The following is a 26,050-nucleotide window of genomic DNA, read 5'->3' as shown; positions in this document are numbered from 1 at the left end:
AGAGGAAGAGACGAAGCACATGGGGGTTAGCAAAAAGTAAAAGGCTCTTCGACTTTCCTGGCACGTTGCACGTTGCGGACGCGACGTCGGCGGTGGCTTCAGGAATCGTAAGCGTCGAACCGTAAGCAAAATTTATGACCGCAGCCGCTGATGGTGGCAACCTTTTTCTCCTTCTCATGACGGTTTGAAATTTGCAGCAGGTTGCGAATCAGTTCTTGTTTGGTACCGCGGCCGGTAGCGTCGTTCAGGTGTTGCCGTTGACCGCACAGAAATACGCAGCGTATTTTCTTTCACTTCACGGCCGGATCTTCTGTTTACGACCGGGACGGACACGGAGGTGCAAAACCACATTCGTTTCGGCCGAGGATCGCATTGCAAGAGGAAGAAATGAGCAGTACATAAACAACACAAACGTGGAAAATCACCACTGACGGCTGATTCGAGCCGGTGATAAACGGCCTGTGCGAAGAACAAACCCTTACAGTTGCTAATGACTTGCCATTAAAAGTCGTACAACTTTTACCTGGACTTTTCCCAAGCGCATTCGGCTGGTGTCAGTCGTGGCTGCTCGCTTCGTGCGAAAGTGACCTTCGGGAAGGAAACTGCAAATGTCGTCGTCGTCGTCGTGACGATTGTCAAATGACAGAGAACAGTTTGCGGTTTGGGAATCGATCGATAAAATGTCAATCTAAAAAATGTTTAAAACCACATTTTGGCCGTTTGTTTTTTGGTTTTTGAAATTCGAAATCTCCAGTCCTTTCTCTAGAATAAGAACGACTCTTTCGATGAGAGAATTGGAAAGAGCTACGCATGAGCTAATTGTAAATAAAATACCAACATCCATTAACTGGGCAACAATTTATCCACGTAACAAAAAAAATGAGAAAAAATAACATGCTGCAAATACATCAAAATGTTCAATTAGTAGGGTTGAAGGGGGCCCCCCTCCTCCGGAGTGGGCGCAGACGAGAAAAAAAAGTAAAAAACTAGTTCGTAGGGTTCATAAAACCCGTGTTTCCTATATTCGTTTTTGAGTAACACTCTCTCCTCTTTAACAAAAATAAAATCACGCTGTCAGCTATTGTAGTGTTCCACCATGGTAACGAATTTTGTTAATCCCATCCTTTATATGGTTCATATCAGTGTTTGAAAGAAAAACTACTGAATTACTAACCAGTAACACCGCAGCCAGTGAGCAATTAAGCAGTGGCGCTTCAATCCAAATACGCGTAGGTACCCATCTAACCTCACACTATCACAACCGCAACCCCGGCTCAAACAAAACATTCCACTTCATTACCGTCACCAAGGGAGATGACCTCACCGCCGATCAATCGGGGCACCGAATGAATGTCGCGACCCGTTCCGGAGTTGTCGTAAATAAAATCTGTGACATGTGTCAGCACCAGCCGCAACTATTAGCAAGCTTTTTGCTGTTGCTACAGCAGCAGCAGCAGCAGGCAGCTCGAGGCACAATACACAAGCCGGTGTCAATGCGTTTTTCATTTCATTGCTCTATCGCCTGATCGAGGCTGTCATTTGCATAATAAATGTAGATATATAAACGCATTCTATTTATGCTGTTGAAATGTAGCGTGGAAGATCTCGCGCGCTGGGCGTTCGAAGACAGCGCGGGTTTTCAATGTCACGTTGTTTCTGTGAGCCGGGCCTCGGGGGTGCGCGCTTCTGCAACATTGACTGCCACAAAACAACGCAGCTATAAAAGGGATCTGCCTCCTTCCCGCTTCCGACGTCTTTGCTTTGCAGTGATACTTGATGGTTTTGCAGCATTGTGTGTGCCGGGGTTTTGCCTATACGCCAAAAGACACGACTGATCAGATGGTTCTCCGAGGTTAGGTGTTGGCGTACACACGGCTTAACTGACATGATGACGTGACGTCTATGGGTGGCTTCCATTCGAGTGCGGGCGCCAAGGTTGTTACACCACTGTTGCTTTTGCTTTGTTGTCTACTGATGAGATGCACGAGACATTATCAGCCGGCAACCGCCGAAAGAAACCAGTTATTGTCCAACGGAAACCTTGCAAGGGACATGCTATCATAAATTAACAGTGCAATGTGATAATGTTATTGTTGGTTAATTAGCAACACATCACCACATCACAGTGGCGCTGTATAACAGAGTAGGGATAAAGCACGAATTTCAAATGAATTTGTAGTGTAGCGGTGATTATATAATCACTTACTCAAGCAGCAACAGTGACCTTAAATAGTGTTTAGGATTATAATTGCCTGTGTATCTTGACTCTTCAAGAACAGTTTTTTCCCAACAAAAACTTTATATTCAGTCACTTTTGGTGTTAGATAATACTGTTTTTTTTTTTTATTAAAAAATATTCTTTATAGCAGAACCGCTGATCAGCCAGAACATGTCATCGAACGAAACAAGTAATAATCGGACGGCGCAATATATGTATGGAGAACATGATGGGTAGGGTTTCCCATTTGAGCGTCTCTGTGTGAGTTTTAACGACTTTGGCAGTATGAGGCCAAGCGCTGTCATTCAGTAGAACCACTTTTACGTGTCTCGCTTGTATTGTGGCCGTTTTTCGCGCAGTGCTCAGCTTAATCGCATCAATTGATGTCGATACCGTTTCCCGGTGATAGTTTTGTTTGGTTTCAACAGATCATAATAATTAAACCGATCTGGCCCCACCAAACACAAAGCATAAGATTCGTAGCGTGCATACTTGGCCTTCTTGGCCAAGGTAGTCCTGATAACTTTTTTATATTTTTTTTTTTTGGGTTACTGTAATAAATCTATCTTTCATCACCCGGCAGGATGCGATGAAGAAAACCATTCCTTGTTACCGCTTGAGCAGCTGTTTACAGGCGAAAAAGGTTACAAATCATACAGAAATCCTAGTTCCTTGTTTTTGACGTAGAATTACGTCTTACGGCAACATATACAGGGAACAAATTTTATTACAGGGATCCAATTTTAAAAACCAAAAACATCGAGAGCGTCACAAAAATTGTCCATTTTCAACCGTTTTAAGCTCAGTCAGTTTCCAACCGATTTTCATCATTTTTGCAGTAATCGATTGGAAAATCAACCAAGCACCCGTCCAAATGCAGAAAGTTGTTATCTGATTGTTCGCACGATTGTTCTATTGAAAATTGTCAAGCCTTGTCGAAACGCAAATGTCGACCTCTGATTGGTCGCACAATGCTTCTTTTCCTAACAAGGTCGACAGAATATACCTAGTTGACTGAGAATGCACGCTTTGTGAAAGAAAAGTCGGGTTTCAATTTCTGGCCTTCATACTCATGTCTACCGTCGGCAGTATCATTTTCAAGGCTACTAAATATATTTGGAAGAGCATAATGCATAATCTTTTTCAAGGCTACTAAATATATTTGGAAGAGCATAATGAATGGTTATTACTAAACTGCAACTTTGATTGGAGTTTGATGCTGCTGCAATTGCGCAGCAGTGTGATGTATATTACGATTCATTGATACTGTGCATTACAAGCGGTATATGCGAAACAAATCCGATTCCAAGCAGACAAATTCAGCTGCAAAGTTCTGCTCACGGTGCTGAGTCCGTTTTAGAAAATTCATAACACTTCATTAACAAGGATGTAACGTCTTGAAGAAGACGGTTATTGCTTGACATCACAGCAGAACTTCTACCTTCATATTAATGTCTACCGTACTAATGTCCATGCGACACGGGGAAGGAAACATTTTTTCCTTCCAAGCCGCGCAACACGACACAATATATGTTCTTTTATTGCCTTCATGAGAGTGCTATCGGTCCGGCTCGACAGAATGTCCACAAGAAATCATTTTTGTACATCCGTGCCACGAAACTGAGGAAAAGCTTTAAAACTAAAAATAAAGATGGAGCTTATCAAATGATCGCTATGAGCCAGAATGAATCCCAAGTAACAATTCTATAGCTACTTGGTTTTGTAACGGTTTTATCACAGCAATGAATATTACCAACGGTTTTATGGCGGTTAAACCCGTTGCCAAAAATAGCAAGTCGTAATGAACACTGATAGCTGTCATTAAAACTCTAAGAAAACTTACAATAAAACTGGCAAGAGTCAATGCGATTTTGCTTTATTATAGGTTTCATTATTACTATCTATTGCCCCATAAAACCACTCCAGCTTGCCGTCATATAACATAGCAACCAGTTTTATTGCGGTCATTCAAAACCACTAGTTGGCTATGGAAAATATCTAATAAAATTGTAATAAGTGCTTTAACCTGTCAAACTTGTAAACAAATATATGCAGGCAATGATATATATACAGGTGAGACAAAAGCGGCAGATGCAGAATTTTGTCGCAGTCTCCGTAAGATGTGTGTAAAATGCTTTAGAGCATCTTGCAGCGCATTTGTGAACATTGATGACGTAGAACTCCAAAAATTTAATAAAGTAACACGGCAAACTTAGTATTAGTACTTAGTACTGTTCGGTAGTTTTTTTTTAATTTTATCGTCAGTTTGTCTTGTTTCGGTTGAAAATAATTTCCTATGTCGTTAAATTATGCGTCCTTAAAAATTAAGTAGGGGCAAGACACTATTGATATATTTCGAAATATATTCAATATTCAAATAAACTAAGTATGTATCGTTGTATTTTTCGTGCACCTCTCTATTTATATCAAAGCTCGTTGATTCCTCATTATCGTCGGTGTGATGTCAGATTTTTCATAAAAATAAAGTTGTCTAGGCCCCAGGGATTTACCATATGTTTCTCTAATTATACAGGCATCCAACCTTTGCCGCACCTTACAACATATATATCATTGAACTAGGCTTATTGCGGCTACGATTGATACCAACTAATTACCAACCGCGCCATATTGATATTTTTGAAACTTTTTATGATCTTGAAACGAAAGTCGAATCGTCGTCTGACTAACGAATAAATTGAACATCCAAAGTTGATTTTGATCTATCTCTGTATTAAAGAACACCGCTAGATTTTTTTTCTGAAAAACTGAGCTGAAACAATCCAATTCATTTTTGCTAACAATGAAATCATTTTTGTAAGCCCGTACAATTTTGATGGCGCAAAAATTTTAAGCGCCTATATTCTCAAAATGCACGACAAAATTTCATGCGCATATGCTTGAGAGCTACAAAACCTACCAAAAACCTCTTTATTCCTTATCTTTCTACAATATCACCATCAAATAAAATCGAATGCACGATGATAACCAACACAGGTAAAACATTTCTCCCGCGACGAGAGATTTCCTTATTAAAAAAGTGGCGTGATGTTCTGGTGTGTGTGCAGGAACGGCACAACAAATCAACTTATTACGGTTGCTGTCAAGCAATGAAAAGTTGAATTGGACTTATTGTGGCAAGTAGCAGAGCGCAATAATGCAACCAAACTTATTGCGCTCTTAAAGAGGTAATGCCAGCTGCTTATAGTATGCGGTACTCATTCCATGTGGTTTTAAAGCAGTTTTATTGTCATTCTTATAATTGCTTCAATAAGCTTGGCAAGGGTGGGCCACCTGGCTGTAAAGCAAACTTATAGCGGTTATCATGAGGTTCTGATAGTATTTCTAGTTTTAACAGCAGTTTTGCGAAATTGGTCTCAGCTCATTTTAACTCTCACTGCGCTTAAACCGCCATTTTCTTGTGTTGCAGTGAGAAAAGTAACTCTCCCGCAAATGGCAATTATACAAAACAAATTAAAATATGAACTTGGATTTGAACGGAAATCAGAGCTTAGACCTGGTGAAGAAGATTCCAAATAAGGTAAAAAAAAGGTAACGTTCTAGTTTTCGAACGAAAAACTGCATCATAGCTCTGATTGGAATTGGAAAGGAGAATCGAAATGAAATTGGGATAGCAGTTGCAAGTGAAATTGAGGTTGATTTTCAAATGAGAAATAATGTATAATGGAAATCTCATCATTGAGCTAAAGAAAATAGAAATAAGAATTTAAATTAGAAAATGTTTATGGACCACAGTAAAACTGCTATTATTGTAATCTAATCATCAATATTTTTTGCGATTTGATTTACAAAGAAAATTGTGGAACGCTTTTTCTAAATTTAGATGCAAATCATCGAATTGCACTCGGGATTAGTATTTGAAATGAGTTTGGAAAAGATTGGGATTAGGATTGAACCTTGATTCGGAATGGTGCTTATCACTGAGTTTGGGATCGGAATTGGAACTGAGATCAGAATTGCGATGAGGTTTGGGGATTGGGCTTAAGTTTGGGTTTGAGTTTTGGCATTGGGCTTGTAACTTGGACTGGGATCTGGACTGGGACTGGGATCAGGACTAGGATGTGGATTGAGATTAGGCATGAGAAAGGGATTGCGATTGCGATTGGTGTTAGAAATTGGAATAATATTGGGATTGGGATTGAAATTGTAATTGGGATAGAGACCTGGGATAGGAATTGAGATTGGGATTGAGTTGAGATTGGGAATAGAAATAGTAATAAGATTGGAATTAAGATTTCAATTTGGATTTGGACTAGAATTAGGATTGAGAGTAGGATCAGGATTGAAATTGAGATTGGGATTTAGGTTGGTAGTAAGTTTGGATTGGGATTAGGACTGGGATTGGCATTGGGATTGTGATTGGGATCTGAATCGGAATCAGAATCTGAATCGGGATCAGAATCGGAATCGGAATTGGTATTCGCACAAGAATTGTAATGATAATTAGAATTAGGATTAGGTTTGAAATTGGATTTGGAATTAGGATTGGTATTGGAACTAACACTGGGCTTGGGATTGCGATTGGGATTGAAATTGAGACTGGGATTAGCATTGAAATCGGGATCGGGATCGGGATCGCGATCGGGATCGGGATTTCGATTAGAATTGGGATTGTGAATAGAAATGAAATTGGAATTGGGATTTGCATTAGGATTAGGATTAAGATTGGAATAAAGATAAGGATTAGGATTGAGATTGGGATTGGAACTAGGATACAGATGAGGGATTGGGATAAGCATAAGGACTAGAATTGGAATTAAGATTGGGATTGGGATTGGGATTTGGATCTGGATTGGTTGCCCAGGACGAGTAGAATGGAGGAAAACTCTTGATACGGCACGAGCCACCACGGCTCTAGGCTACTGAAGTAAGTAAGTAAATATCTGGATTGGGATTGGGAATAAGAATGGGATTAGAATTGGGATATGCATCAGGACAGTTGATTACTAGTGACTTCGCTTGCCGCATTGCATTTCAAATTTGTATGAAGGTTTGTTTGGGAAAACCTAGTTCTCGGCAAATTTAATTCACCCTCTTGATTATTGTGCGCGTATCCTGATTTTGAACTTAAAATCAACATCACGGGTTCGTGGATATATGGTGTTTGGACAGAATGGAGTTATACAGGAAAAAAATGTTCCCAATAAAAATAGATTGCGCTTAGTCAAAATAAGAACTAGAATGTAAGAATAAGATGTTAAGAAGGCATTCGATAACTGTTTGCCTGGTCAATGGGTTTGGAAAAGTGAACAAGCATCATCTCATCCAATTGGATGTTCTTACAGGTGTCCCAGTGAGACGGAAGTTAGACAGGAGCAAAAATTCGGACTGCACTTGAAATTGAGATTAAGTAATGGATTTAATTACGAAATTCGGGATTTGAAATAAAATTAGGGTTGGAATTGAGATTGGGACTAGAATAGAGACTGGGCTTAGGATTAGGCTCGGGATCAAGATCGGGTTTGCCTTTGGAATTAGAATAAGGATAAGCATTGAGGTTGGGATTGAGATAAGAATTGGAATTGAGATTAGTACTGGGCATGGCACTGGACTTGGATTGAGGATTGGGGTGGGAATTAGCGCTGGAATTAAGATTGCGAGTAGAATTAAGATTTGGATTTACGTTTGGGATTGAACCTAGGAGTGAGATCATGATTATAATTGAGAATGAGAGTGGGATTGGGATTCTACAAAGAATTGAGAGGGGAATCAGGATTAAATTGGGATTAGGACTAAGGGACTTGAATTAGAACTATGCTATAAAATTTTACTTTGGAGTCATAGATGTCATAGAGAAATATGCGGTAAAAAACCGGTATTTTTTCGGATTTATACAAACCAGGGGTGACTCGTGGTCTTCGAACCTAGTTGTTCAACTACGAAATTCTGAAAATCATAGTTTGGGAAAGTAATGACAATCATGTCCGCGAAAAAACGCAGGTCATTCTTTCTACTATTTGAAAATAAAACTGAAAAATAATTTAATATATATGTGTATATATATATATATATATATATATATATATATATATATATATATATATATATATATATATATATATATATATATATATATATATATATATATATATATATATATATATATATATATATATATATATATATATATATATATATATATATATATATATATATATATATATATATATGTCGGGAATTGCACCATCGCCTCTAAGCGCTCCCTGAAGCTGCTGGGGGTGATGATCGATGACAAGCTCGCCTTCGGGAGCCATGTCGAATATGCCTGTAAGAGGGCTTCAATGGCTATTGCAGCATTATCTCGCATGATGTCCAATAGCTCAGCAGTGTACGGCAGCAAGCGGAAACTTCTAGCTAGCGTGACTTCGTCCATACCATCGCCTCTAAGCGCTCCCTGAAGCTGCTGGGGGTGATGATCGATGACAAGCTCGCCTTCGGGAGCCATGTCGAATATGCCTGTAAGAGGGCTTCAATGGCTATTGCAGCATTATCTCGCATGATGTCCAATAGCTCAGCAGTGTACGGCAGCAAGCGGAAACTTCTAGCTAGCGTGACTTCGTCCATACTGAGATACGGCGGGCCAGTGTGGTCCAAAGCACTAGGTACTAGTAAACATCGGGGTAAGTTGGAAAGTACCTACAGGCTCATGTGCCTGTGGGTTGCGAGCGCGTATCGAACTGTGTCATACGACGCAATCTGCGTCCTGTCCGGCATGATGCCTATCAGCATAGCCATTAAGGAGGACGTAGAATGCTTCGATCAACGTGACACAAGGGGCATACGAGGTACCAGAAGATCATTCTCGATGATCAGATGGCAGCAGGAGTGGTCCAATTCCGTGAAGGGTAGATGGACGCATCGACTTATTCCGGATGTATCCGGATGGGTCGGGAGGCGCCATGGAGAAGTGAACTTCCATCTGACACAGATTCTGTCAGGCCATGGTTGCTTTAGGCAGTATCTACACAGATTCGGGCATGCGGGGTCCCCCATGTGTCCCGAGTGCGCGGAAGCGGAAGAGACCGCTGAGCATGTCTTCTTCGTGTGCCCTCGTTTTGTGCATGCGCGGAGCGACATGATGGTAGTAAGCGGGCCAGACACCACTCCGGACAACCTAGTTCGGAGGATGTGTAAAGACCCAAACATTTGGAGGGCGGTTTGTACAGCCGCCTCTCCAATAGTTTTAGAATAGCAAAACAGGCGACAGGTTGACCGCCGACACGCCAGTGTTAGCTAACGGCCAGTCTCCAGGTTAGTTAGCTAAGTTAGCAAAAAGACCTAAAGAACCAAGAGGGTGCACAGAGCACAAAAGCCGCTCCCCGAAGCAATACCTAGCGGTGGTCCCGGGGAGTATTATGGGCTGGAGACTGAAGGGGTTTTAGTGGGTCCGGTCACTGATTCAAACCAACCCCACACTCCCTGAGGTTGGATCTCTTGTGGTGGTATACGATCCAGATACAACACTGGATAAACATAACAGTGTCCGGAAACCTTCAATAAAGGAATCCAGTGATATGATTACGAAGAACATAACACAAACACATCGTCTGAATCTGAGCAGAACAAACAAGAAGGGAACGAAAATTGATGAATAGGCAAGGGTAAATCAATATTCAATGTTGCTTCTGTTTAAATGTATTTATTATATACACCTTCATGTAAATAGCATTCATTAGCCTTACAATGATTTATGAAAATTGTGACAAGTTTTTTTAGTTTAGGAAATATACCGAAAATACCGGTATTTTTCGACTCTCCAATAGCGGTATTTCGGTATTTAAAAAATATCGGTTGTACCGGTTATAACGGTTTCACCAGTTTTACCGGTAAAACACCCTAGTTTGGGACTGTGATTGAGATCGGCATTAGAAATGAGATTGAGATTGGAATTGGGTTTAGGATTTCGATCAGCATTATTATAGGTGCTAGATTTGTATTCGGCTTAAATTTTAAATATAGGATTGGATTCAATAGATAATTTAGGACTATGACTAAATTTGGGCCCGCAGTAGGATTAAGATTGAGATTAAATTTTGAATTCAAATTGGGATTAGGTAAAAGATTGTCGCTGGAAGTGGGATTGAAATTAAAATTAGGATTGGTGAATTTAGCTGTGGGATTAAGGTTTGGATTTGGGATTTGGATTTGATGGTATTGGTATTCAGATTGGCATTAGATCTATTATTCGAACTGATATTGCGATTAGCATTAGATTTGGAATAAGATCTGAGTTTCGCACTGGAATTGGGATTGATTTTTTCTAGATTTTAAGATTAGAATTTAGATTGATGTTTGAAATGGGAATCGCACTATGAATTCAAATTGGAATCAAGATTGAAACAAGGATTGAGATTAGAATTGATTGAAATAAAAAAAAAAGATTTTTAATTTTTACTTCTAAATTTTTGAGAAATAATCATTTGAGGAGAAATAATCTTTTGCAGTTATTCAAGGGAAAATTTCGACATACAAAAAAGTTTTCGGTTAAGAAAGCTATAAAATGGTGAACTTAATAACAATCCTTCACAGCGCATCCTCACTAAGAACTTAAACGGGTTGCACAATTTTGGCTTTCCTTTTCACCTGTTGCACATTTTAAATACATTCTTACAATTGTTAGAGTCTTCCACACTTTTGTGAAACACTGTCCGAAAATAAAAAACAAATAACTTATTGTTTATTCGAAAATGCTCTATTTTGACTGCAATTTTACCAACAAAGCGGTAAAATATTTTGGAATTACTGTGGTGGAAACCATCTCACCGTATTTATGTTATCCTTATAAAAATTGCAATTTTGTATAAATAGCCTGAGTTCTGTATAAAAAGCCTGAGCCGCTCCAGCACGTGCCGTCGTGCAAGATTGTTAAAAATAAATGTTCGCATTCCCAAAATCACCTTTAAATAAATGCAAAAGATTATTATTCTGTGTTGCTCCTTCATCTCGGAATTAAATTAAGAGGAGCCGCTTTCGATTAATGACCCTTTCAAGTTTAGGATATATATTGAAATTGGGATTTGCGCTTGGATTGGTTGGCGATAAGCATTAGGAATGTAATTGATTCAATCCCAATTGCATTCCCATAAATTCAGGCTGTCATTAGGATTGATTTTGGGATGGGGTTTGTTATGAGAAGTTATGTTAGGATTGAGATTAGGTTGAAGATTGGAATTGAAATTGAATTTAAAATTGAAACTGAGATTCGAACTTAGATTAAGATTATGATTAAGATAGGGGAAATTGATATTGTTATTGGTTAGACTTGGTATTGTGATTGAGATAGAAAATGGAATTGAAATCAGAATTGAACTTGGGATAGGTTTGCACTTGAGGTTGATGTTGAGGTAAATGGCTGGAATTGGAGGTTGGATTGAGATTAAGATGAAGATTGAAGTTGTGTGATTGAACTTCGAAATGGAACTATAATTCAAGTTGGAATTTATACTTAAATTCTACAGTACTTGAATTCTTCAGAATTTATACTTTATACTTCAAATCTACAGTTCATTGTAGAATAGGCCACCGTTTTTGACCATGTATAGGCAACGAACTCGAACAGAGACATTTAACCGTTCCAAGAAATGTTTTCGTTGGTCCGACATTTTCATGATGTTAACAGAAGGCCTACATCATTAGAATCAGGAGAACATTTATTTAATTTTATGACTAATTAATTCACTTTTGATGCTAAAATATAAAAAGTAAACAAAATTTATGGATGGCTTCCTTACTATTGGTGATGCGTTCTTCTAGAAGAGCACAGACATTCTTTAGCATAAAACTAAATCTCTTAATCTGAATTTATACATGAAGCTATATTCTCCACAACTAATCAGACCCTAGTCAGTAAAGACAACAATACTTTGTCCAAAAATTAATGGAAATTGTTTTACCCGCTCCAAATTTATTATTCATGCGAAACTTGATACAAATGGCCATCGAGAAGAACTGCTCTAAGCTCGTTTCCATCGCCCACTCACGCGTCAAACTCGATTGTCCGATTGTTACGTACCGTCTATCATCTCTGATTGGACGGAGATTAGTTCGGATTTCACTAAGTCAGTAATAATTTCGGACTAAGTAAACAAACACATAACTGAAGCCATCGCAATACAAATGAAAAATCCTTCCGCAAATTGACTGCAAAAATACACTCGTAAAACTCGATCCAATCGCCAGTACTGTTGTGCACCAAGCGAATGGCGCACTCTTTTACTGCTGATGCAGAAGGTGATGTCATTCTACTGATGACACAATCCACTCAGAAACTGGGAAAGACTTCGAAATCGTAAGAAAATTAAAGCTTTTCGGTGAGAAACTGGTTGAGACGTGATTACACAACAACGACATTTCTAAACCGGTATATTTTTTCTTGGAAAGGCATTTTCCTTCCCAATTTGATTTTATCTTGACGGGATAAAATTTCTACGAACTGTAAACTTAATGATGATATCTGTTTCAAAAAGTTCGAATACAAAGCAGCTTCCTACTGAAAAAAAAAAATATATATGTCTGTGGCACTCTTTTCGTCCGAGCGGGTTGCCGTCCTGCGCCGTGTTACACCTGCGCGCGGAAATTAGCTATTTATTAGAGCATGATAAATTCCCTTCTTCCCGTTGCGTACGACAACGCTTTATCAGTTGAATCATCTTGCAGCCGCGAAAACGCTCTAAAATACCGTTCACAGCCGCGCTTAATTTTATTACGCCACCATGTCACCGCTACCAACGGTAGCTCTCCCCTCTCCTATTTTGCATCGAACCCATTACTTATCCGCGCTTAATCTTCCAACTTTCGAGCCCGGTTCATCTTTTCCCACTACGGCTGCTTGTTGGGAAAATTCGCTACTTGTCTGAAATGGTTCATCAGTGAGTCGCTTGCCTCCACTTGCTTGTAACAATAACAATCACCCGACCTCTGTTAACAACGTATAATTTAAACACTTCTCCAACGGCGGGTCTTCATTTCCCTCCGGACAGGACAGGACGGCGCACATTTAGAGTACAGTCACCGGCAGATTTGGACCGCCGTTGAATATGCTTCTTTTCTGGTTGGCTGCCAGCCGGACAGGAGTATTAGGCAGCAGAAGCCGGGAAAACAGCTTCCTATTTATACATTAATATATCACTAGCTGGTGCCCGGCTGGTAAATCACATGTAAACCTTGTTGTCATTTTGAAACCATTTTTTAATGATTTTAAAATTCTCTTTGGTTTGTTTGTGAGTCATTTAGAAAGTATTTTTTAATCATTCTCGAAGCATTTCTCCCGTTTATATATAGAGATTGTCATGCTCCCAGTGCTCTCGAGCCAACGTACGTTCACCAGGATGCTGTCCAATGGCAATGACAGCATCAGTTCAAGTAGCAACGCTGCTGGAGTAAAATATTTTGGAGAACTAATTGCCTGTGAAATGGTTTTACAGGATTAGATTGTGTCCTCTTGCTCATTTTTTTCTGTTTCTAAGTGAGTGAACTAGAATTTGGCTGTCATAACTACTCTACCTTTTGAAACATTTTATTCAGTCTATCCTCCCCTTGAAACCTCCCCTTGAACCTTGAACATATCGATGCAGGAAGTTCCATTCTTTTCATGAAAAAAACCCAAATCTAACCAATACATGTGAAACCATTCAACCGCGATAACTAACAACCTTCTAACCGAACACGAACATTCCTTTCAACATGCCACAAATTATTACACCCCTTTGGATCGACACGTCACACGCATAATATTTGTCCGCCCGGTTTGGTGTTCCGGGGCTCAAATGAACTTCTAAGAAATTAAACCAAAAAAAAAAAAGAAACGATGTGATGTCACTACACCACCTAAGCGCCTCGAAACAAAAACGAAACGATGCAGCAGCGGCAACAGCCGGCCAAAATAAGCCTTATTATATCACCTTTCAAGCCGGGGGATACTCACATGCGGCCCCAGTATACGTGCAAAAAAAGGCGGACCAGTTGCGACAGTTGTTGTTCTGAATCAGCCAGGCTGAGCGAACCGAACCAAGTCATCCCACACCAGGCAGAGTGAACAGAGCGCAGCTTAGCGCAGCAGCGCAGAGTTGCGAAAAGATTACCGGAAAACCAGTTTCGTAATAATCGACGCGCGGCGCGTTACAGCCTTTTTTGGGCACCTCAAGGCCCGCGCGCGCAGAGGTGATCAACTGGTGCACTGCTAATATCGTAGCATGTATCGATCGGTCCCGACTCGGAATTCATGGCACCAGTGACGGGAAGGGTGAGAGTGGGGGTGGGGGAAGGTCGAGTGAATCCTTGAACCCATCCCGCAGGAGGACACACCGCATGAAGAGAAGAGCCAGCTCCGGTCATATGGTTCGCAAGAATGGACAGCAGCCGACAGAATGAAATCGAAAACGTCGTCCATTCGGTATCGGGCACGAGTTCAAGCGGAAAAAAAAACACGCATAAAGCAACTGTGGAGGCCATGTGGGATAAATAATTGGTTGGAATTTAAAGGTCTCTAGCTGTTGTACCGCTTTTGGCTAGACGAGCCGCGACCAGTTTGGATAAGCCGCTCGATTGTGACGGCTCCTAAAAAGGAACAATTTGCCGAAAATGTACTGCATTGTGTTTATAGCAGCTGTACGGAGTTTCCTTGAATTTGGGACGGGCCAATGACTGGTTGACTGTTTGCGGAAACAGTCTCCGGTCTGTGATTCTATAAAATATCGGATGTTCCGCATGCGCTGATTGATGTGAATATGACCAAAATTCAAATCGATTTCCCGTTATGAAGGTCGTACACAGTGAGTCTTTTACGATTGACCACCAGTCATTCGGCACAATAATGTGATATTTGCTTGGCAATTTGTTCTTTATTTCTCGATTTGTGGTTCGAAATATTGACGCCTACCACATCAAAAGCCCCCACGAAATTGATCTATAAAAGTCTGAGAGCAAGCAATAAAGTTAGAGCGTAAATCTAATTTGAAGAAAAAGCGGTGCTCATTGTTCACTATTCATAAGACATTTGTTTTATTGCAATGTTGAAGACCAGTCTTAGAATTTAGTCGTAAAATGGTCTGATAAAACTTTCCTTATTTTTTTTTATGTTGATAAATGTACAAATACTAGAAAAGAAACAGAAACAAATACTTTATGAATCTTTAAACTTTAGAACTCTCATGGGTTCGTCACTTCTAGCATTCAAGTCTCTCGCTCAAACTTGGAACAAAAATCGATCGGATTGGTATTTTGAAGAAGAAGTACCATGTCATTATTGTTTTAAAAATGACTTCGAATTTGGGATATTTTTCAATATGAATTTATTTTGAGAAATTTTGCCAATTCTTTTCTTGTTAATTTCGAGCAATTTCTGAGACACGTTCAGACTTATTCATGAATAAGTTTTCAATGCTTTTAACTATATCTAGTCCAATTTTCAGCCGATTTAGAGAATAGGCAATTTTAAATAATGTTATATATTTTCTGTTCTATGTTTGAATTAATTTGATATAATTTTGAATTATGTTTGGATCTTTTTTGCATTGATTCTATCAAATCGTTTAGCATTCTGTATTAGAAGTATCCACTCTTAATTATTTTCAAATAATTCTTGACGTAGGACTACGACTTTGTTTTCTATACTAGACAACATTTTGTGAAATTGAAAATGAAACTGCATCTGCATAGTGCATCTTAGTCATTTATACGTCGGTGGATAGATAAAATGTGTAACAATTGCTTGATATAATGTTTAACATTGTTGCTTTACTGCTGAATGGTGGAAAAAGATGAAAAGTTCCAAGGTCAAGCCTTCCCATACATTTCCCTCGCTATTGGCTTGCTTTCCGAGCACGGATAACAATAACATGGACGGAATAAATTCCACTGCCTACATATTTTGACTCAAAAAAGCGTTTTGGTTTGTTTGTCTTTCTCTGAGCTGCGTGGCCACGCCCTAACGGCTACTCTGAAGTCGATACAAAAGACTGCGAATTCAGCTTCAGTCTAGTTTGTAACACAATAGCGAGTGGAGTATAGCTGTTAGAGGTACGCGACATTGAGAAACGACAGCTGCATACGAGTCAACTTCCAGGCACTGTGGAGCATGTTACCTTTATTTTGCATACGGTAGCAACAGTTACCATCGTACGCTGCAGGATATTTTGCTAGCACAGCTAATGGAGGGAACAGCGGAGAGCATATTTTTTTATGCGCGGCCAAGCAAAATATTCAAAGCTACCGTTGGTGCAATCATCAGCGTTCTGTAGCACACGTGAAGATTATGGAATCGGTTCGGTTTTATTTTGTATACGGCAGCAACAGGCACCATCATACGCTGCATGATATTTTGAGGGGAACAGCGGAGAGCAAATTTTATGCGCGGACAACAAAATATTCAATGCTACCGGTGGTGGTGCGATCATCAGTGTTCTGTAGCACACATTTCGAGCTGAAGATTATGGAATCAGTTCTTTCCAGAACTATAAATGTTTGAAAATAAGAGTTATGAGAATTTTTACAACTACTACTTGTGTAGATGTTCATCTTTTTCTCAATAATCATTTGTACAATAACCAAACCAAAGATAAACGGTAGTAGGTAGTGCCTTTGAATAGTTTATCACAACAAGATATAATCTTCATTTCAAGAATTTTCACTGCTACATTGAGTGATTTTCCGGTTTAATTGTTTGTTTGTGCCCACTCGAACACCGTTATTAGTAAAATATTAGTTACGAAAATAAGTTAATCTAAGAACCAGAGTGATTTTCGCATCGGGAAAGCAAAAACTTTCTTTTGATGCTTATGAAAATCACTCAGTAGTATCGAAGGTGTTTTGGTTTGTTTCTCTTTCTCTAAGCTGCTTGGCCACGCCCTAATGGCAAAAATCTACGCTGAACTCGATACAGAAGACAGCGTGTAGAAAATTCAGCTTCAGTCTAGTTTGTCACACAATAGCGAGTGGAGTATAATAGCTGTTAGAGGTACGCGACATTGAGAAACGAGAGCTGCATACGAGTCAACTTCCAGGCACTGCGGAGCATGTTACCTTTATTTTGCATACGGCAACAACAGTTACCATCGTACGCTGAGGAATATTTAGCTGGCACAGCTACTGGAGGGCACAGCGGAGAACAAACTTTATTATGCGCGGTCAAGCAAAATGTTCAATGCTACTCTCGTCTCGATGGTGCGATCATCAGCGTTCTGCAGCACGAATTTCTAACTGAAGATTATGGAATCGGTTCTTTTCAGAACTATAGATGCTTGAAGATAAAAGTTATGAGAATTTTCGCAACTACTACTAGTGTAAAATTTTCATGTATTCATGCATCGTTAGTTTTACAATAACGACCATCAAATATAAACGGTAGTGTTGCCTATGAATAGTTTATCGCAGCACATGACATATGCATTTAGTCCTACGTCACCATTACATACAACCCCTAGGGCTATATACCTTGTAGAATTCAATTATATATGACTATTTTAAAACCTCTTTTGGGAAATTTTGGAATAATATCAGACTATTTTTTTGATTGAGATTTCTTTTTGATTATTTTTGTTGATTTTGAATTTGTCAATATTTTGAGCTGATTTGGATATTATTCTAATTTTTGTATTGTTGGTTTGTTTATTCTATTTTTTCAATTAGTAGATTAAACAGTAGAACTAAAAATTCCTTATGCCACTATTTGTTTTATTTTTTCCAATAACTAAAGATTAAGAAGCCTTTTTCAATCACAGTTTTGAGTTATTATGGTTTTTTTTCTCAAATTTTTTTCGAAATCATTTTTTAAGTTTTCTTACAATTAAAAAAAAAAGAAATTTAAATAAAGTATTTTTGGACCATTATTAAACTAACTTTTGATTATTTTGTGAATCAATTTGAACCATTTTCACATCAACTTTGAATCACATTTAGGTATTTTATGTTTATTTTTGAATCGTTTTAGTATAACTTTTTGGAAGTTTTTGAATGCTTTCAAAATCATTTAAAAATAATTATTTAGTCATTTCTAAATCATATATGAACCACTTTTGAATCATGTTTGAAACATTTCGAAATCCATTTTGAAGTTTCGATTCAATTTTAAATCATTCTGAAATTATTAATTTATGGATCATTTCATTTGCAAAACTGTTTCTTAAAAATTATATTGTGTCTACGGAACAATTGTTTTTATAAATGATCCGCAGAATCGCAAATTGTGAAAAATTATAAAAACTTTACTATACTAAAAATAATAAAACTAACTACAGGTCGGACTTGATTATATATGATTCGATTATATAAAAAATTGTATATAATCGAATCATAAAAATTTTTTTTTCTTTTCAATTTTAAATATAACTTACCTAAGGGGCCATCCACATACCACGTGGACAGATTTTAAACGATTTTGACCCCCCCTGCCCCTCCGTGGACAACTGCCCATATAAATTTTGAAAAAATTGAAAAATGTTGAAGATCTATACGAAGAGCGTTACCTAGAGAAAAGAGGGGGTCGAAAATAGTTTTTATTTACTGTACGTAATTAATGAACGTTCCCTTCAGTCCAATATGACGTAACGCAACATTTTTTTACCCAAAACGTTGATATTTGAGCCATAATGTTTCAAGTAAAGTAAAGCTGATCTAAAACAGAAATATCGCGAGGGAACGTTTACAAATTATGTAACGCTCAGGAAACGGGAAAGTGTTGGGTTGGCGAAGTGTTGCAACCCATACGGAAAATCTAAACAAAAAGCATGGCAAAAGGGAAAAGGAGATCAATTTGACTTATTTATTTAAAAACAACAAAAGATGTATGCAAAATAAACAAAAAAAAATTTTTTTGATTCGATTATATATACATATATTTTTGTAAGAAAGATTTTTTGCGACTTTAAGGGGGTTAGTCAAAAAAATCCTACTTATTTATTCAAAAACAACAAAATATTTATGCAAAATAAACAAAAGAAAAATTTTTCTGATTCAATTATATATAGGATTCGATTATATATAGTGAAAATTTTTCGGAGACTGTATATAATCGAGTCCGACCTGTATTTTATGGTAAGAGACAGCGAAATAGTTAATTCAGGAAAGTTCCAGAGATTCAAAGATTCAAAAATATGAAACTTTGTTGAATAGATGAAAATTCTTCAGCAATAATTAATTAATATCTTTTAATCCTAAATTTTTGTTGCTTAAAAATCATTGTACTTCATTTTTTTCTGTACTTACATAATATTATTCAAAAATAAATAACGGCAAGCTCTCTGAAATGGTGTAAATGAAAAAAAAACCCAAAACCCGAAAGAAATGAGTATCGCTTAAATCTATATTGTTTTAGTCTGGTTTGCATACCTCAAACTAGTTGCTTAACTTATGTCAAAACTTTGACGGAGGATTCTTGAACAAATTTTCTCTATAAATGAGTATAAAAGTCTCTTTAGGTTTGTTTTTGTGGATCACCAGATGAACATTCATTAGTAAAAAAATGATACCTATTGGGTTTCAACAAAGCGTGTTGTATTGAAGTTACACATCATAAGTTGATCAACTTATAAAAGAAAACATTGCTACAAAAAATCACGACAAAACAAAACTACCGTCAACTTTTCATCTCCGGTTTGCACAACACACGGCAAGAACGGGCGAGATTAAAGCTCCTAGCGGGAGAAATGAAGTCATCAATTTACCTAAAGTACCGTTTTGCGGCCGACATAATAAATGTAGCTTGTTTTTCCCGATACCGCACGAAACCAAAATTTACCGGCGACTTCAAGCCCATTCCCGGCCCGAACGTTTACCGGTTGATAGCTTGAAAATCTGACCCATCAGCGATAAGCGCTAATAAATTTTCATGCGACTGTCTGGCCCCAACTTGAAGCGAGTCCCCGACCGGAATGGACTGCTCCGGTGGAAGCTAAATGAATTGGACATCTTTCTTCGCATTTCCACATGTCCTAGTTTCGAGAGCTTGATGAAGAGATAATCATTTGCACATACCGTTTCAATTCCTTCGTCGCAGTTTCCTTTCGCGAAACGGTAGCACTGGTTCCGACTGCCGGTGAGAAGGACCGAAAATGATCACTAACGAGGGCAATAAATCAAACAACTTGCCGCAAAATTTTCACTTTATGTGTCACTCGCACACACAAAATTATGCACCGGTCACGAACTAGTAGTTTTAACTGAATTTTTACGCAAGATTTTCAACCTCGAATGCCGCTAATTTTAACTGCAAACTATGCGCTTGCTTCGAAGACTTTTGCGTCGAACTTTTCTCTCCCTCTTGCTCACATCGCACTAAACCGAAACGAACGATGAACCGTCCGTCCGAGCTTCTTTTTCGCCAATTCTCTCTTTTCTTTTCCCACTGCACGATCGCGTGTTTTTTAAATATTACGTAAGATTTCTTTTTCCTCTGCTTATATTTCGCGCTTAATCGGGGACCACTAGCTATTCTCAATCAATCAATCGTTTCGCTACACAAAACTGGCTTCAAATCACGACAACAACAAAGCTAGAGCGGCACTGCGAAGCTTTTTCGTCGCAAATGATGACTAAGTCGCAAAAAAAGCCGCTGATTCTAGCATTCTGCAGCTACTAACCAAACACCTCTCGAATCGTAAAGAAACACTTGAGCAACATCCGAATGAATCCGCGCCTGTTCGGTCGCTTCAAAGCTGAACAGACCTGACTGGAGCAACAAAGTCGAGGGCAAGTGCGAAAACACTTGTTCAATTAGCAACAAACACAAACAAACAATCCAGCGACAACAAATCGATCACTCGCTTTTTCCCCCAACTCACTAGGAAAACTTAAACACAAACGATCGGCTTTTCACAGGGAACTTGAGCGTTAGCATAAGCAACAAACCCGACCGAAGGGGTGAAGTTAAAATCTGACTTTTTCTTCAGCTTGCCTGGTATGTGAACTATTATTTTGCTCGCTGCGTTACGAAAGCATTCACGATCGTCATCAGCTTCACCGTCATTACCATCATCATCGCCGCCACCGCCGTCGTTGACGTTAAGCTAGAACTGCGGTAAGACTGCGCAATTTTGCAGTAAACACTACGACTAGCGAAAGGAGCAAGAAAAGCAAACAACACGCGGCCAATACACCGGAACACTGTTCGGCCGTGCGGGTACGATCTAAGCGCGATCAAGTCTCGAAGAGAACTGACGTTAAGAGCGCTAAAATGTAAACAGCGTGCCCGTCGCCGTGTTTGCTTGGTGCACACGAGTACGGGAGTTGGGCAGTATATGTGTTGGGAGGGTGCATCACACAAACCAAAGCACCGTCACTGAAGCCCAAAAGGTTGTTGGCGCTGTGCTTGCTTGCCATCCGATTAGGAGCTTTTGAGCTTTTATGAACGATCGGTATAAGGTGATGATCAACTTTTGGGGTTCGTTTCCAATTTTGTGTTCAATGAATTTGTCGGATTTCGTTACCAGAGCGCAGAGATTCAGGAAATTTTTCACAAACTTTTGGTTTCTGTTCTACACTTCTTACCCATCTTTTAGAAAAAACAGATCTTGGTTTCAGTGTATTTCTCAAAGCAAAATAAAATCGAGTGTGTCTGAGCATTAATGGTAATGCGCTAATATCTGGAAGTGTTAGTCAAAATTTATCTTATATTGAGTAAAAAAGTCTCAGAAATCGATTGGTAGGTGTCTGATCTACGTAAAATGTCAGCAACATTTCGATTTTAACCCAATTTCCCTACAATACTAAAATAAGTTTATCTCGTCGTTAAATTAACTTATTTGCAATCTGTTTAATGTAATATCAAGAGTGTAAGTGATACTCAAAGTTACAATAACAATTTGTTTTCACATGATCCTCTCCTTTTTGCGGAGAGGGGGTGAAACCGGCCCCTTGGGGGTAACACTGACACCTAAATATGTCCATGAACTTACTCGAATCAACTGAACCAATTTTTATTCGGAAACCACCAAATGAAAGATATAAGACTTTTGTACGCTACTGTTGAACTTGGTTTTTGTCGGTCAGCCGGTTCTGGAGATATTCCCGGAACAAGTTCCGGTAATCATAATGTATAAACAATGAAAAGAATTGGAAATTCAACAAGCCTATCATGCGGCACTTTAAATCACATTTGAATTTAATAACTAGTTTCATCGATGCCAGGATCACATTGGCCACATCGGAGAATTTTCCAGATACCGCCGGAGAAGCGGTCAGTTTTGTGACTTGATTCAGTACACTCGACACCTCTAACAACACTTGGATATATTCATAAATCACAGTAGAGCTTGTGCTCATGGTTCTTAATCGATTTATTTATTTTTTAATTTTTATGTTAGTAACATCCAACTAACCTCAAACCATTCCGGGCTTACCCCACTCACTGGGTGACGGTCTTACTCCGACAAAACACATTGTTTCAAAAAGGGTAATTCTACTAATTTATCGCTTCAATTTTCTTCAGATCGAATTCCTGTGATTGTAATAAATTATGTAGCAACGAAGAAGAATTTTAATTTTTTACGTAGAACTACGGTTTTCTTTAGCCTAGGGCTTGGGGGTGTAAATTAGAAATCTGTTAGCTAAAAGGGGATGAAATTTGTCCCAATTTTGTTTTTAATCGATTTTATACGTTCTTGCAGCAATCGTTTAGAAAATTAAAACACATCCGCTCTAATGGAGAAATATGTTGTTTGATTTTGCGAACTATTGTACTATTGAAAATTGTTAAGCCCTGTTGAAACGAAAATTACTTGCTCTGATTGGTCGCTTGATGGCTTCCCCTAAAAAGGCCGACAAAATAATATAGCGTAGTGGATTGCGCATGTATTAGCTGGCTTTCCGAATTTGCTTTCGGCTTAAACAAATCACTTGCCGGTTGATCACATATCTCAGCAGCAGCGTGGAAGTAGAAAAAGTTTCGATTTGCCGGCTGAGGGCTTCGGCTTCGGTTGTGCTTTATTTGGCAACAACACATTCTGTGCTGGATCCTAGCAATCAAAATCTGACGCGGTCGTTCCATTTACTCAGTGTGAATACAGTTTTTACAGTGTTTGATGTCAAAGAGCCTCCAAAGTCCCCCGGCGATCATCATATCCGATTTTGAACAGCAAACTGCCCTGTTAGAACGTCCTGACAAAGGCGGTGATTTCGACTTCACAGAAATAATTTGAAGTCGATTCAATCAGTCAGCATGAACAGAATTTCGTCATGTCTTAGCTGCTCAGTTGCAACATGATGCAACACGCAACAGAGAACAAAAGGAATCGCTTGATCCTCCTTCCAAACCGCAACACGACACGGGTTATATTATTGCGTGTGTGAGAGCACTGCGGTGTTATTCTGCTGGATACAAAAATGAAATGCGAATCATGAAATCATTCTTCAAAAAAAGAGGAGAGAATGAGGTGAAACTTAGCAAAAAAGCGGAGCCTATTCCATTAGGCGGAAGGTGAACCGGACGGACAACTCATCGATGACAGTAACGTAGCAGGTTGTGACAGTAGCAGCAGCGGATTGCGCCAGTTTCAGCTGGCTTTCCGGATTTGCTTTTGGTCTGCATAAATCACATGCCCGGTTGATCACATGGCTCAGCAGAAGCGCGTAGCGTAGCAGAAGCGTGTAGTTCTACGTCAGTTATACGGTCGTGTCTTGGACACAATCTCCCACTATTTTTCACATGAGTAAAAGCTTATGTTCGACTTACGAAAAGTTACATCCGTTTACGCATCGTCTGCATTAGCGTATGGTTTGTCTATCATTTTGACGATTCACGGTGGCTTTGATGTGTTTTACAATCCCTAAAGTAATAAATATCAACACTTCACATATTCCAAAACACAGTTAATTAGTGTTCGACATCGGACCGGGTAGGGTCCGGTAAAAGTCCGGTCCGGTCCGGGCCGAAGTCCGATCGGACCGGAACCTTCAAAGTCCGTTTATTTTCCGGACCGGACCGAAACGGAGCAATCCGGACTTCGGAACGGACCGGGTAATGCTTTCCGGACCCCGGACATTTTCAGTGAACAAAAAATCATTCAATTTAAGTCATAGAACGCTTTTCTTCGCTGCTTTTATTCAAAGTCAACCCATATTGCCTAGCTCGCCTTTTTAACCTTTAATATAAGCTTTAATTGATCACATGGCTCTTATAAAATTAGAAAGACATTGGTTGTTACTTTTTTTTTGCTATTTCAATTTTGCTCCTGCTATCACTTCGAAACTAGTAAACAACTGATCAGGGCCGGCGTCACATTATTTTCCCGAGTGGGTAGTAAGCAATAGAGATGGTTGGGTTTGATGTTTTTAAAAACCCGTACCTGACCCAAACCCGAATTATTTTTCAGTCGAAACCCGAGCCCGACCCGAACCCGAAACTTTTTTTTTTCGTTCAAACCCAAAACCGAAAATTTTATTTCCATGAAACCCGACCCGAACCCGAGATTTCATGGATTTTACAGTCGGGTTTCGGGTTTTCATACCTAAACCCGACCTAAACCCGGCAGTTCAAACCCGAACCCGAAATTTTTTTTTTCATCAAACCTGAACCCGACCCGTACCCGACACTTTCAAAAATTTTCGAACCCGAACCCGTTGAGTAGAGTATCTCTAGTAAGCAATAGGGAAGGTTCATGAGTGACAAAACCGTAGACGGGAAGGCAACCTACTGATACCTGAGCATAATTCTACGACAAATCGACAGTGCATCAACAATAGGGTGCCAATGAAATGTGTAAGAGAAAAAAGATTTTCGAATTTCGTTCAGTAGTAATAGGGTTTGCAATCCCAGCATCGATTTCCCGGGAATTTCCTTTTCTTGGGAGTCCCGGATCCTGGGAAAAGAAATATTTATTCTCGGAATCCCGGGATTCCAGAGTTCCTCGGAAAATTTCGTTAGATTAAATGTATATTGCAATAAAACAAAATATCTTATCAAAACGCGATACTAACGTCGTCAAAATGTATAGCAGCTTTCAAGTGGGCATTACACGAAGCAAATATCTGCTTGAAATGACGGTCAATATTTACTTGCCGTGTAATATCAAATTACTTGCTGCAATAATTTGTCAAATATATTTAAAATATTGTTCTGCCAATGAAAACTAGATTTGCTACGCGGTTTATATTTTGAAAATAATGCATCGGGTAATGGTATAGCAAATATGTCCGATAAAAAATGAGCGAACAGGTTATGCTACGTTGAAGCAAATAGAGTTTTGTGCAAATATTTGCTATAGTGTAATAGTATAGCATATATATTGACCCGAAGAAATATTTTGCCCAAAAAATTCAGTACCAAATATAGCAAATATTTTCCTCGTTTAATGCTTGCCTAACAGCTCAATCTTCAACAAACGGAAAAGATTGGACACTTTCTAATGAAATGTAACTAAAGCTGGAATCGAGGATTTAAAAGTATTCTAGATATCAAACAACAGCGGTGATTTAGCGAACTTGAGCAAAGTTTTACAGAAGGAAACAACAACATTTGGGCTGAACGGAAAATTGTCAGCGGATTTAAAGCGATTGTTCGACGACATGAAAACCCTGAAACCTACTTTTCTGCATATATTTGCAACAAAAATCGATCGTGAATTTTCGATGTGAACTTGAATAATGATAGCCATAGTTTATTGAAAAATACGTGTGTTTCGTTTGAAGGTTAAATACAAAGTAAAGATATTTTATTTTCGCTAACTGTGGTACAACTAAATATTAAACATGGGTTGCCTTGATTCATTCTAATACTCCTCCTCAACTCATGGTTTCAGGATTCCCATTGCTTCACGGCATGGAACTAATTTTGCAGCAGTTAACGGTTTTGTTAAGCTATCAGCAATCTGCTACTGTGTGCTGATG

The 26,050-nt window shown here is 38.9% G+C and overlaps 2 protein-coding genes across 3 annotated transcripts in view; both read right to left on the bottom strand.

Annotated features, from left to right (window-relative positions):
• LOC129720690 (uncharacterized) overlaps positions 1–21,368 on the bottom strand; it is a 257,772-nt gene extending 236,404 nt beyond the window's left edge. For both annotated transcript variants that reach the window (XM_055672261.1, XM_055672262.1), the window contains exon 1: positions 20,204–21,368. The gene's annotated coding sequence lies outside the window, so the exon portion shown is untranslated. The remainder of the gene's footprint in view (positions 1–20,203) is intronic.
• On the bottom strand, positions 6,538–21,719 carry LOC129719574 (circumsporozoite protein-like). Its single transcript, XM_055670968.1, has 3 exons — positions 21,716–21,719; positions 7,604–7,873; positions 6,538–6,980 (listed from the first exon to the last, which is right to left on the bottom strand). The coding sequence occupies exons 1-3, from the start codon at positions 21,717–21,719 to the stop codon at positions 6,538–6,540; spliced, it is 717 nt and encodes a 238-aa protein (XP_055526943.1).
• Between the last annotated feature and the right edge of the window lie 4,331 nt (positions 21,720–26,050).

This window comes from Wyeomyia smithii, chromosome 2 (assembly GCF_029784165.1).
Source record: "Wyeomyia smithii strain HCP4-BCI-WySm-NY-G18 chromosome 2, ASM2978416v1, whole genome shotgun sequence".
Taxonomy (NCBI): Eukaryota; Metazoa; Arthropoda; class Insecta; order Diptera; family Culicidae; genus Wyeomyia; species Wyeomyia smithii.
This window is presented reverse-complemented; position numbering and strand designations above follow the sequence as displayed.